The sequence below is a fragment of the Manduca sexta genome, chromosome 4, assembly GCF_014839805.1.
Source record: "Manduca sexta isolate Smith_Timp_Sample1 chromosome 4, JHU_Msex_v1.0, whole genome shotgun sequence".
Taxonomy (NCBI): Eukaryota; Metazoa; Arthropoda; class Insecta; order Lepidoptera; family Sphingidae; genus Manduca; species Manduca sexta.
In genome coordinates, this window is record NC_051118.1 from 6,131,152 (window position 1) to 6,146,826 (window position 15,675).

A 15,675-nucleotide genomic window follows, 5' to 3' on the forward strand; every position below is an offset into this window, starting at 1 on the left:
AAAGAATACGGAATTTTTCCGCGAACAATTCATAACGAAAAATAAATTATGACATAAATTAATTTCACAACATTTTAAAAACAAGAATGCGATATTTCACCTTTACTAAAAATGTGTTGCCAACTCAAAAATAAAAATTACGCGCGTATCTTTAAATATATACTGACGTGTGTTTAGTATTAATTAACAACTTCAAACTCATTTATACCAATTACCCTTTAGTTTGGTATTTGTCATAACACCAAAACACCTGCAATGTTACCGAGAAATGAAAACTTATTTATAAGTACAACCTCTTTTGGGACTGTTTTGTTGCTTACAGTTTTTTTTTATTCTATGTGCCTTGGCAGTATGATCTTAGACTATATCCATCAAGGAACGAATAAAAAAAGAATTGAATGATAAATTAAAAAGAGTAAAAAGACTTATGTAGGTATTTTGACATTTCTATATTATGGATTTTCGAATAGTTAAAATACCATTTCAATATCTACCATTTAAGAAAATGGTCACTAACCAAGCTAATAATATTAAAGACACTATGAAACTAATAATAATATCACCTTATTATATGAAAGTAAGTACAAACTATTGTACCGCCAACAGCCCTGATTTATTATGTAAAACTTTACATTATCTGTGGTGTAAAAATAATACGATTTAAAAATAACAAGACCCTGTGTGGACATTAGCATTTCAATAGTGTTGGAGATTGTTTTTATGCTGACTCACTTCATTTCAATTTCTTCTCCAAACTAGTTTTGTTTCCGACTGCGATCACAATATTTAAATAAAAAATATGATTCCTTGATGATGGGAATAACTTAAGTTATCGAGTAATTCTTTTATATATTTTGTTTTAAGACTGTAATTAGTAAGTAAATAATTTACTACTGCAGCTGAAGAAAACGTAAAAAATAATTCATGGATATTTCGGCCTTTAAAATTTAATATGACGAAATTTTAAAGGCAGAAATATCCATGATTATTAATTATTTTACATTTTCTTCAACTGCGAGAACTAATCACTAACTAGACGTGAATTTAAATTCTTTACTTGCCAATACTTGTTTAGTTACCCAGATTAAAGGCGAAACAAAATGTATGAAAATGGACCTTGAGGTATCGCCTTAAATGCCAACGTCATGGTTGCAAACTATTCCAATATTATTTAGATACTCAAATTAATTCTAACAATCTAAACGAATTAACTTTTAACAACGCCTTAACTTATTGCTCAAATTTTCCTGAATAAAGAATTAATAAATGTGACTGTTGACTATTTCTGTTAATTAAATAAACTCACTGGGGATTAATCAGAACGATTTATAATTATACAGGGAATACATGTGATGAAGCATTTAAGAAGGAAAATTTCTCATGTTTTAATAAGAAAGATGTATCGAACCGGCCTCATATTAAAAACCGTAAGTAAGCAAAACCGTCATTAACAAAGAAATACCACATGACTATGTTATTCCCAATAACTCTTTATTTAAAACCCGAACACACCAGTGTCAATTCGAACTGGCCGACAAAATTGTGTCGACGGGCGAGCGATCTCTCGTCAATCGATACTCTGTTGACGCCACTTACTGTCAGACGCAGTGGCAATTAGGATAAACTGAACAGGCCGGCATAATTGTGTCGACTGATGAGGCACCATCATCTCTCATTAATCAATCCCATATTTGATTGATGCTGCACTTACCATCATGTGCAGTGGAGTTGCATTGCCTTGACTAGATAAAAAAACAAAAAAACTCACCTAGCATTTTACTCAGATCAGCATTATGAAGATCAGGATTCTCATCAGCCAGTTTCTTCCGCTCCACCTTCGCCCACACCATAAAAGCGTTCATAGGCCTTCGTATCCTGGCCTCCTTTAGCGCTTTAGCTTGCCCCATCTTCGTAGTAAACCCCGCTCTAGCATACTGCTGCGTGGAATAGTCCCTTGTAGTCTCATAAGGACTTCGGTAGTCATATTGAGTTCTGTAGTCTAGTCCGTAGGGAGAGTAGACCAGACTACAAGTTCTGGGCTAGTTTGGTCTTGTCCTGAGTCGGTACTGTTCTCGACGGCTCCTTGAACGTATTGCTCGTAAGTGCGGTGGTACGTTGGTGGTGATTCAGCGATGCCTGCTCCTCCGGAATCCATCATACTGTAAATATGGGAAGAGTTAATTTTGTAATTGTTTAACGTCGCGTGGGTGGTGATAAAATATATTTCTTATAGATTTACCCCCTTATTCATAGACGTTTTTTATCTAAGGACGGAGTACAGCTGATAACAAGTCTGTTTCGCAGTGCTAGCGGCTTGGCAGTCTTGGCAGTGCGTAGAATAGGGCCGTTGTGATTGGCTAATATTGAGATACAACAATTTTTTACAGCATAACTCTGGCCTTAGATAAAACACGTCTATGAATAAGGGGTTAAGTGTTCTCTCGTATCAATGTAGGTATAACATTATCATAGATAGATGTATCAAAATATATTTAGATGTTCCTTTCTCATTTTTGTTTTTAAAAAACTCGAATTCTCCAAATTAAAATTATCTAGAAGTTAAAGACACGTAACTGTTATAGAGTATATTTTTTTAATTGTAACACGTAATTTTTTAGTAACATAATATCTAGGTAACTTCAATGACCTTTTACATCAATTAAATTATGTTTTCGAAATATAAAGGAATATTTTCCTACTTGCTTCCTACTTTGTCGAAGACTAGTTAAAACTGAATGTATTAGCATATCGATTATATATTAATTTATTTGGATTACTAACCGAGTTAACAAAGGTAAGTAATGTAACGGTACATGTTTGGCAATGAGCGAGGTAATACACGATAGCCTAGTTGGAAATGAAACTACGGAGACTAATGCCCGCAGGTTCATAACCCAAGGCACACCACCGAGTTTTTTAAGTTTCATAATATCGTCTATCAATTATTTTTCGCTTTAACGGTAAAGGAAAACGTTGTGAAGGAACCCACACACTCGAGAATTATACAAGGTTTTTGGACTAAGGCTTAATCCCTCTTAGTGGTAGAGGAGACCCATGATCAGCAATGGATAGTATATACAGGGCTAGCATTATTATTATACAGGGATCATTAAATGAAACCACATACTTATCTACTTAACAATAAATTACTAGAGCCATAGATGTAAAACAAAAAAGTGTAAGGTTCGAAGAAAATAAATATCAATATAAAGTCATTTTAATTTTACGCGCTTTGATGCCACTTCTACTACTTTAAGAGAATTCGTCACAGCGGCAACATCATACTCTCCGACAGAAATATACTCACGCACACACCATATTCGCAATAATTTACAAAATGATAAAAAAAATCAGAAAACTAACTTGACTTTACGGATGAACAACACCTCAGTCCCCCGTGACCATGAAGGCTGCAAAGTCTTCGAAACGTCGGGAGAAAATAAAACACTAATTACCGCGATAGAATCCGAAAATTAGTTTAATTTCAATGGTTGATTTTTGGCACAATGTCAGCAAAGGTGAAGACGAGTATCTGGTTTCATTTAGTAATGCAATGTCAAAATGACCCTGTCCGACTATATGTAATTGCAACTCTGAACTAGAGTGCTCTCCATTTAGGCAACGACTTAGCTATGTCTCAATCATTGCTAAAATCGAAGACCCTCTCACCAGCAGGCAGATTGCATGCTTGTTTGCCTATTAAAGCAAACAAACAAAACTTTCTACAAGTAATCAGAGCATATGCAAAGTTTGGTTCAACGACAAACAAATTACAACAGTAAGTTATATCGGAATTTGCAAGATCCCGTATCGTTGGTCACATTACCACCGTTTCTAGTTAATGCATGTAGCGGGAAACGCGTAAGTCGAGCCGAATGATCACTCGAATCGAAACCCGAACTTTATGGAAGTCTAGCTAAGTCTGGACGGATTACGGTTGAACACGAGTCTTTAAGTAGTCGAAGCTACTAGAACTTTATGGTGTTTATGCAGTTTTTTACTGAGCTAACGAGTCAGTCGAGTTTAAAAGCAGTGATAGCCAAGTTGGGTGTGGAACGGACTGCCGAAACGAATGTCCGCAGGTTCAAATCCCAAGGGCACACACCTCTGACTTTTCTAAAATCATGTGTGTATTCTTTGTGAATTATCGTTCGCTTTAAAGGTGAAGGAAAACATCGTGAGGAAACCTGCACATCTGAGAAGTTATCTATAGGAATTTCGAAGGTGTGTGAAGTCTACCAATTCGCACTAGGCTAGCGTGGTGGACTAAGGCCTAATCGCTCTCAGTAGTAAAGGAGGCCCGTGCCCAGCAGTGGGACAGTATATAATACAGGGCTGATATTGTTATTATATGCAGTTTTTACTCCTAAATACAGAGAAAGGTGTAGATTGTTATATAGCTGAACACGAGTCTTAAGGTAGTCGAAGCTACTAGAATTTTATGGCGTTTATGCAGTATTTATTCCTAAGTGTAGGAAAAGATGCAGTGTTAGCTCTGTCCACTGACATGGAACGATGTTGCTAACACTGTAATATAAAATATTATAACGATAAATGTGAAAGTACTTCTCTTTGATAGTACTGTATGTGTTTCGATGAAATTTGGTTCATAATCAACTTGTACCTTTATCTACTTACTTCGTTTGTTACAATCTGACTTTCATGCAGTCATGTCGCGAACTATCTCAAAATATGCGTATGTAAAAAGAAAGCAATCAGCGAAGTTTATAATATTAGAATCTTCTAATAAAGTTGACACAAAATATTATAAATAACTATCTTAAAAACATGGCTGTCGGCTGTATAATAATTTACCTAAAAACCTATTAAAATTAGAATTTATCGAAAACCCTTTTTATTAGATCTTGACATCCAAATATACGCCTACTATACAATATGTTTTTTTTAATATGGATCAAAATTGCTGAAAATTCCACCTCGGTAAAACAGAGCTATGGTAATTACAACGAAACTTAACCTACACGATGCAGTACCAAGCGTCACTTCTTATCTTCTGATGAGTGACTCGCAAGTCACACACTCTTCCTTGAAGAGGTAATCAGTGCGTTTTGTATACTCCCCTTTTCTTATGTATTCTATCCCATAATTTGATAGGAGACGAGACTCCCAAGAGGCATAGATTTGTATAAAAAAATTCTATAACCATGCAATTCCTGACATTAACAGTAATGTGACCGCGCAAATGAATAACTCCGAATTTAATGGAAAGCTACGCCGTCAACTTGACACCGAGCGTTCCCCGAACCCCACCAGAGGCGCCACCGTGTGGGAACCGACCGGCATTGTTCTTGCGATTTCACTTGATTCTTTCATCTCTGGTGGCAGAGACGGATTTGGGAGTGGTGACGGGACCCTGGGGCACAGCAAAGCTACACAAAAGCTGATAAATATGTGGTCTGAATATTGTTCAAAGTTGCATCCTAGTTGTCCGAATTATACTAGCTCTTTGGATATATACAAAACTTAATGTAAAAGTAATAGAGCGATGAAGAACCGACGCTAAAACTCCTAACAAATTAAGGTAGACATTGCGATATTTAAAAGGCAATGACAACTGTATTTGCAATTTGCTAACATTACTAAAATTACCATCTAATATCAGATTGACGATTGCAATTCCAGCGTTTTGTAATTCTAAGAACTAAATAATCTTACAGTTTGTTATAACTTAAGCGCAGTCTTGCTCACATGTCCACTTGGCTCGTCGTTCGAATAATTTTTTTTCGAACATTTGTGTGCACTTTGACCCCCCTAAATCCGCCCCATTGACACGTTACCGTGTACTTATGTTAATGCTGTACTTGGTAGTAACTATCTCTTGATATTGTGTACCGTGCATGTGAGGTACTTTCGATTTGATTGTAACGGTGATCCCATTCTGTCTACGGTACTTATGTCTGACGGTATGAAGATATGACGTTTGCTTACTGAGGGAAATATTGTTATTAATGGTCGATACATGTTTTTTTGGGTACTGGACCCCGCAGTCTTCACCAGGGGAAACCTGCGTATGAGATACTTGAATCTCCTGGTTTAACGACTGCAGGCACTAGAGGAAAGTTGGTAGAGGATATCTAGGGAAGGGAAGTGGACAGAAAAAAGGAATCCTATTGTATGGACGTAGGAGCGAAGGTCGCGAAATGTTCGCAATCCCTCATAGGCCTCAATGTGTAGTTACAATTATGAGGTATACACACTGAACTGTGTGCTTGAGCCGTGGCAAATGTTTCCCTATGCATGGGTGTGTATTCAGTTTGGAGACCGAGCGTACAAAAATTGCGTCGGGAGGTGATCCGTAGATAGTGTTAAGGCTGAAATTACATAAGATTTGGATTGTTCCAGAGTATCGGGTGTTTTGTACAAGAGTGATAAATGTAGAAAAGGCACGTATTAGAGATATTTTCTGCCTAGCGTGGATAGCCTGGCTCACAACCGTCAAGAAGACATACACGCTTACGCCTTTTATCAATGGAAGGGTGGGCAGAGGTGTAACTACGCGGCCAATCTGAACAGAGATCAGCCAGGTACGCAGGAGATATTATAGTGCACAAGTGTGTGCAATACACAAGTGCACTCTCTGTTCCTTCACTCTCATAATCCGGTGAAACGACAATCCGACATGACCAGAGAGAGACCAGGCACAGTACCAATAGATTTACGTTCATTTTCTTTATGTATTATAAATTTTGAATAGACAGCCTTTATAAATACAGTGATCGCAGATTTGCCGATGGGAGCAACTTAAATACATAGGATATTCACTAACTCCAGGTCACAGGATAAATCAGGCCAACGGGTTTGACTTCAATAAATTAGGAAGCTTTACCTTTCAAGCGGCGATAGCCTACTTGGTTATGGAATGAACTGCCGAGACGAATGTCCGCAGGCAAACGGGCACACACCTCTGACTTTTCTAAATAATTATGTGTGTACTCTTTGTAAATTATCGCTTGCTTTAATGGTGAAAGAAAACATCGTGAGGAAACCTGCACACCTGAGAAATTCTCTATTAGGAATTTTCGAGGGTGTGTGAAGTCTACCAATACGCACTAGGCCAGCATGGCGGACTAAGGCCTGATCCCTCTCAGAAGTAGAGAAGGTCCGTGCCCAACAGTGGGACAGTATATAATACTCGGCTGATATTATTATTATTGTTATTACCTTTCAAATAAACAAACAGTTGTTGGAAATACCGCGGGATAAATCCGTTGTAATTAATAGTAACATCGTACTAGTGGGACTATAACCGCATTTTATAAAAAGTACCTTACATTTTTAAACCTTGACAACAGCGCCATCTATCGGGTTCAAAGTTATATAATTCAAGCTGAAACTTACTAAACTCTGACAAGAACTTTTATTGATATTAGGAGGTTTCGGTTATTAGCAATTGACTAATAATTCAATATAACTAATTAAACTCCCACAAAAACTCTTATTGAAATCTATAGGTTTTGAAGATTAGCGTGAAGCTAAAAATATTTTCATACATAAATATCACCCAATAACATTTCCCGTTGATTTTTCAAAATTATTCTTTGATACAAACCTTGTCCTGATAATAACGAACACAATGGAAGGAATCATTCGAGTCGATTGAGTCGTTCTTAATTGATACTCTAACACATTCGTGGCAATTTATGGGGGGGGGGGGGCTGGGTTACGTATTAAATGGAGGAACCCCCCTCTCTCACCTTATGTAAACCAAATAAATGTAACTTAGTTACTAAGAGAATCACTGTAAATATTATATATGGAATTATAAGGGAAAAAAAATTATATTGATCACCTTGATACAACAGTACCCATTAGACAGTTTTGATGCCAAATAATGCGAAATTCTTCAGCATTGACATTTTATCATAGCTATTACACAATAAAATAATTGTTACTATTTCGTTAACAAGGACAAAAATAACTTCTTGACTGAATAAAAAAAAATCACTGCCTAATTAGACTTCCGAACAGTCGCCAATAAAACTTAATATAATCAACAATTAATGAAATTCGTTCCTCATTTAGATAAATTAATTTGCATTCTGCTAGTTTCGACATCCATTTAGTATTCACATAGCGTTTATTATTTATTACTTATAGGTTTTGTTTGCGGCTACGTTCACTTTAAAGATCCGTCGGTATAGCCCCACATTATGAATTCCCGGGACAAAAACTAGTCCATGTCCTTCCCGATATATCAACCTATCTTCATACCAAATTTCATCGAAATCCGTTCAGTAGTTTTGAGTTAACCGTGTTCAGACAGACGCGGGAACTTTGTTTTATAATATGTAAAGATAATATATTACCTTACGTAATGCTAAGTTATTAGAAGTGCTGCAGAATATCTATGAGTTATGAGACATATATTAACTGTGCTGTTATAAAATACAAGGATATGTTTAATTGTTATTTTTAAATGGGATTACGTTTGAGGAATGAGGAGCCATTTTATTTTAACGCTAGCAAGAGTGGTAGAAATAATATTGTTAAAATTGTCTAATGAGGTACTTACATATTTTAATAAACAACTTTATTCAGATTCTATTTTAGGTATTTACATATCTCAGATATTTAAATATAATTTAATTAGGCACAATTATTTTATTCTCATCTCGGTTAGAAAAAAAAAAACAAGAATTCAAAAATAGAACTGCCTGTCAAATCCACGTTCCATTCAAATATTTACCGCGTTACGTTCCATCAACGTTATTTTCACATTTCCAAACAAACATACAGCCATAATCTATTGTTTTTCTCTGTTTTACTGTAAACATAAATATCACGTATCACTATTAGAAATCTCGCATACCGCTGGATCTAAACAAAATGAAGAATGAGATATAATATTTAATGTTTTCACTATTGTGAGATGAATCGATGATTGGTGATGTGTATCGCGGGGTCAAACTTGTTCTGGTAACAGATTGGGTTTCAGAGTACCCATGGTTAGTTAATGAGCTTGCTTATCATAGACATTTTAAAAGTACTAACAGATTTAAAGAAACATTTACCATATTGACATGAAGTCTGGAATTTGTGCCTGATATGACGACAGGCTCACCCCTTATCACAATATATCCTATCTGTATCGGAATTGGCTATATGACAATGTAAATATAATCGCATTGGGAGTAACTCCTGTAAGATTATATTTAATAATAATAAATAAAGCATTGGACGGAGCATACAAGCGAAAATTTGATGACCTGGTTGCACCTCTGCCCACCTCTTCGGTAATAAAAGCGTGATATGCATTTGTTTTTTGACCGTCATTTCATTTTTTTTATTGTAATCTAATGGTTTAATCTAGTTTATTTGTCATCTATCTAGACTCCGCTCTATGATGTGTAATTTACACTTTTTCGTGCCCGTATAATATACCGCAAAGATATAATTTATCTGATTCCAAAATTCATACAGCGTTAAGTAACAAACACGCATTAAATCTTTAACTGCAAAAGGATAGACAAAGGAATATTGAGTGCGTCATGTGTACCGTCCCATGATGGGACAGAAGGCGAGTCTATCGCTATTCAGACTCTAAGCTCATACTGTGGAGAAACTCAACATCATTGCTCGACCCGAGACCTCAGAGCGGTGTCGTCTGCGCACGCGCACACCTACGCCACCAAGTCAAACAGATTTCAAATTCAATTAAAACATAACGCAGATAAAACTTAATCACATTTCCCCGAACGGGCCAGATATCGCTGATATAATTCATGAAAACCGATGAAGAAACCAACGTGACTTGTATGTCCGAGGGGTGATGCTTGTGTTTTCAAACACACCACACAATGGCCATTGTTAACGAAACCGCTCGTCAGCTCTGGATATATCTGAGAAAACTGCGCGTTAGCGATTCTTCATTTCGCTTAATTATCGCTTGTCGTATTTGGAGCGATTAGATATCATTTTAGCGATGCTTCAAACTACTACTTTTGTGAATTATTGCTCTGTGACTGTGAGGAACTTTCATTCAAGTTTATATTGTAGATATTATCTGGTTATCTTTTGAAATAAGAACAGAAATAAAACTACAACTTTTCTTGGATCATACACCTTGTACAAATCTAGAAACAACTTAATGATAGCATTAAAACCTCCGGTGGGTAGGATACAGGCCCCGCTTCCAACAGGTTGATCTGGAAATCTGTGGGGGAGACCTATATCCAACAATTGACTTCCACAGACCGAAGAAGTAGATACTCTTAAAATTTGATAAAAAAAATCTAATTAGGAAGCAGCTTATGGCCCAAACACAAGCGTTATATTTTTATTAAGCAAACATAATATTTCTCCAGCATTCAATAATATTTTACGTAGTAACGTAACATGAAATACCACTAAAATTGAATTATATTAATCAGCTTATGTATAGCCCTAATCACTATAGCATAAAGTACATAATGCGAAAGCACCTTACCCAGGAAACATAGTCCTTTATATAGAATTTTGGTTAAATATAAGGAATTGTGAGTCACATTGCAAGTATTGTTCGTGAAATTTGACGACATGTCATCGATCGTGAGTCATTGTGACATTGTCACCTTATGCTAAGGATACCGAGGAATGCGAGGAAGGAAAACTTGATGGGAACTTGACGTTGAATTTTCCGAAAGACTATAACTTTGCATGATTAAGGCATCATTGACGTATATTCTATAGACACGAACGTCCGAAACGAACGAAACTGTTCAACATCTGAACTGAAATGGCAACCAAGACGTCACTGTTATAAATTAGTTATTCACTTGTACAACAAATAATTGTACTTATTTGACTAATATTTTTTATTCACATCCAGGTTTGCACTTAGACTCACGTTTTTATATTATGAGCGCCACTACGTACACAACCACAAGCATCATATTGACCATACTAAAATCAGTTCGAATAGATGACAGTTCAATTCAGTTGCACACAGTGAATGTTCGGAACGACAAATCGAGTACATAGTACATATATATCGATGGCAATTATATTTTAAAATGACTACGAAAATTGTAAAAATGTAAATGTAGGATGAATTGGGATGCAATTTGGTACATGGTCTGGAATTAACATATGAATTATTTATTATTTTTAAAATGTAGAGTCAAAAACCTCTTAATTTTTACATGAAGATGCCGTTAACTACTATGACATAAAATGTTCACAGTAATCATTTTATTTACTTTGATTATGTATGCATTTAGCTTCATTCTTACACATAATGAGAAAAATATGGCAACTCAAGGAGCAGTTCCACCTCTACCTACCCTCTCAGACATAAATATAACAAAATGCGACTTTATAATATAGAAACTATTTGTAACAATTTCTAACGTATTTCGCGAATGCATTTGAGTGCTCGGCTCTGGTCCGTTGCATCCGCGATAACAGATGCTTATCTGATAACGTATCGCTGCACATTGCCCTGACTGCTGATATTGTGCACTGACATGTGCATCTAGGAAACGTTTGTGGAAAATGATCTTGGTGTTCTACGTTCAAAAGTTTAAAAAAGATAAAAACAAAAAGTTCTTTTTTAAAATTTCATGTTCTTAAAAAAACTGCTGTCGTTTCATTTTTATTATTATTATTTTATATCGTAGCGTAATGAGTTTCAAACACTAATTAACATAAAATGCAAAATCAAATGTCCTTATGTTCGTTAAAGTTACATCTTAATGGTTTCTATATTCATGATTCACGAGCTGGTAATGATTAATTGAATAATTTGAACTAAGTAAATGTATGAATTTATCTATTAAGGAATAAAATATATTGTTTTTGAATCAAGTTTTTTCAACTACTGAATGTCAAAAGAGTCAACAGACACGTGCATTCATTGAAAATGGGACAAATTCATCCCTTTAAACTTTTTTTTATATATGTGTATTAAAAATACACAGTCTTATATAAACTTATTTTAGCGTTAAGAGGTGGTTAAAAATTGCTTAAATAGCTGTCAAAAACATCACCGATTCCTACTTTCAACCTTATTAAGAGGCAAGATCACGGGTTTTGATTTACAGCTGATCGAGTAAATTTGTATTTGAAGTAAGCATAGCTTTGTGGTTTTTTTATAAGTAAGACTGAATTTATCTAAGTTATAAATTAGTGATCAGTCAATCGAATACAAAATTAAGACGAGAAACCATCGCTTTTAGAATGAGTTATACAATAATATTCATAATTCTATAAAATCATAAAACTCAATATCATTTACATTTATTTCTGATATAAATATTTTTAAAACAACTAACAACATACAAATTTCGCACTTAACAATCCAAATCCTCTTATAAGTCCGAAAATTGTTGCAATCTTGTAAAATGTCACGCTAAATGGATTATAACTGGCCGATACGCTCCGATATTAAGGGCAAGGATGTCGCTTAATATTATTGCATGATTTTTGTATACATTTGCACTATATTATAGCTCATCAATATGTTATAATGTATTAATGTACTTACAGGACCCAAAAGTAATCTGTTTAAATATACCCTTGGTAACTTCTGCTGGTAATTTTACCCAAATTACAGAAATAAGTAACGTGGTCCTTTTGATTACATAATGACTTTTGAAAAGCAATATCTAAGCGACGAATATACCGGAAATACTTATTTAAAATTGTCAATTTTTTCGTCATTTTATTTAGGTTTAGTATCTGAAATTTTTATATTATGAGACTTTATTTTTATATAGTAAGATTATTATGAATTGTATTAAAATCATATATTTAAATCGCTTTCTCAAATAATTACAGATTGTCGCTTAGATGTAATTGCCTTTTTAGTGTCGATGTTATTAATTATTCCAAATTTGAACCTTCACAAATCTATGCTAATATTAGCTTGTGTTCGCAGCTTCACCCGCGTGAAGGAGTTTTCCGGAATAAAAGTCCCGGTATATATTTTCCCACGGTACAAACTGTAACCTAGCTAGAGTCTTTAATTATCTCCATACCAATTTCATAAAAATTCGTTCAATAAATTTTGAGAAAATCGAAACCTACAGACAGACAGAAAAGAGGATATTGTTTTATAATATGTATAGATATAAAGCTGAAGAGTTTGTTTGAATGCGCTAATCTCGCGCTAATTAGTTCTGAGTGCTAGAGATATTTTTTATCCCTGAAAAACTTCACGCTATCGGAGCTGCAGGCAAAAATTAGTATTAAATAAATACCAAACAATCAGAACCGGCGCCTTAAGCAAATGTTTGTGAGACAATACATCATTAAAGTCAACATCGCTACTGGGAGCGTCAACAACCACTTCGGAGAATCCGCCAGGAATCTATGCAATACCATCCACTGGATTAGAGAGTGTTATTACGAAATTGTAACGTTTGAAATGGTAAAGTTACGTAAATGTATTTGGGCTTACTCAGTGGCGTTTTACTGCTGTGCCGTCTCAGGTTCGATCTCCGGGTCGGGCAGAGATATTGTTTTTTTTTACTTATTAGTTCGGAGTCTGGTATTTGTGCCCAATATGGTGATAGGTTCGTTCAATACATCATGGGACGGAATACACACGGCGGAAAGTTTGTGCGCTATTTGCGTCTCTGCCTACCCCTTTTGGGATACATTTTTGCTTATGTTTGTATACAAATATTCTAAAATATTACAATTAGTTTAAAGCTTTTAGCGTGCATATTATAGTCTCAAAATAAAGTGAACATTTTCGACTTTACAAATATAATTGCGAAAATTTGTGAAAAGTTTGTTAGAAGTAACGCAGAAACAGTTAACCTGATTTAGATGAAATTTGGCACACGGTTAGACAATGTCCTGAGTTAACACATAGACTTTTTATCCCAATTTGTTGTCATGGGAAGAACTATTCCCTGGCGTCAAGTAAGAATTGATTCAATGATGAAATTAAGTAATAAAATATAGAAAAACTCTAAGCGACAACAATAGAGACGTTGCAAATAAAGTCTCAAATGAGAGCAAAAAAAATCATTTTATAACAAACATAAATCAACAATACACATAATCAATTAAGTACATTCTCACGGAACACAAAAATTGGGTCAACATTGACAGTAAGGCATAAAAAATTGATGTGACATTAAACCCAGCTACTGGGGATTATCTTTGAAAATCAGAGTACCCGACTAGCGTAAGTAGCGCCCGACAAAGCTTTAAAATATTGGTAACAGGCTGTCTACTTAAACTGGTCGGTTTATCTAACCGACTTATAAGTCGATCTTTGTTATGCGACAGCAAGAAAAAGTTGACAGTCGGATGTGCGTTATGACATGAACTATACTATGGATTCAGTTCGCGTGCCGAAAAATCACGAATAACTCAGTGCTTGTCAAACTGATCGAATTCTTAAAATATTATAAGGGTGAAATTTGTGAAGATTTTGGATGTTCGTTTTGTATGTGTAGAGGCTAACGCGGACGAAATAACGTCCAAACTACAAAACAAACAAAACGTTAACACTAGTTAATAAGGTTGTATTTCAGTTCTATTGGTTTATGAAGTAAGCTAATAATGTAATTTGAAGAAATAAATCTTAGAACGGGGTAATAAAAGGTAAAGTAAACATTATGTTTAGTACGGTCAATCTTGAAATCACTAAAGAATTTAGAAAGAATCATTCAATAGATAAAATCGTCCTTAAATAATATAAGTTAGGTTGCATTTTGGTTCAACCATTTTTATTCCGGAACTCCTAAGACCAAGCAACTATGTGCCTTTTTACCACGTGTATAAAGGTCGCTATACAATTTTAGAACAATTAAACCTTAACTTTCTAAAACAATTGTTAATAACGATATCAATATGTCATATTATTATCTAAACCAGTGTACAACAAAGACAGCAATTGCGACAAATGATTTATCAATGCAATAAACGATAAGGCTGCTTTACACTTTAATTGTAACCTTTATGTCCGACTATGATCTATATTAGCACACTCGTATTTTATCCCCCAAGTTGGAGTTGTTGGTGGTAGGATATATTTTATATCCGTCCAGCTAGCAACCACTACACAAGGTGTTAAAACTCGCCATAGTGGCCTATGTGAGTGTGTCACGTTATGGGATCAGTCTGTGTATGTCCCGTTCCAACAGGTCGGCACAATTGTGTCGACTGCTGAGCACCAATATTTCGTCAGTCGACATTCTATAGGACCCTACTATACTTACCATCAGGTAAAGTGGGGTCACTTTGCCCGTTTAAAAAAATAGGATAGATATCTAGTGGACCCAGTTCTTGGCATGTGTAGTCCCATGATGTGATAGGGGGCGAGCCTATCGCTATATCAGGCACAAACTCCAAACCGAGCTGATACTGAGTCAAACAATATCACTACCCGAAACAAGATTCGAATCCGAAACCTCAGAGCCGTGACGTATCGCACACGCAACACTACTACGCCTTATAACCCGATTTATTAGAATTAAATTTTGTTCCTATCCTTTGCGTCTTATTTATTCGTTTGCAGTGCAGTGTAAAAAACAAATTATTAGCAGATATTTCAGTTTATTGACAGGTATGTCTACTTACAAGTTGACAGCATCAGCTTGCCTTATAAGAACAAAGTTATATGTCCAATGCACACGTAATAACACAGTTATCTCGCAAGCTTATCAACGTGTAAAGAGTGTCGCTTTGTGATACGCGATGCAATTAGATAAATACAGT

General features: G+C 35.3%; 2 protein-coding genes across 2 annotated transcripts in view; one reads left to right on the forward strand and one right to left on the reverse strand.

The window, feature by feature from the left end:
- Positions 1-15,675, forward strand: part of LOC115450848 (A disintegrin and metalloproteinase with thrombospondin motifs 16) — a 198,858-nt gene that overhangs the window by 21,195 nt on the left and 161,988 nt on the right. The gene's annotated exons all lie outside the window — the stretch shown is intronic.
- Positions 1,743-2,158, reverse strand: LOC119190392 (transcription factor Sox-17-beta.2-like). Its single transcript, XM_037442173.1, is given in 2 exon segments — positions 1,743-2,014; positions 2,017-2,158. Coding segments are annotated over 2 exon segments (414 nt in total).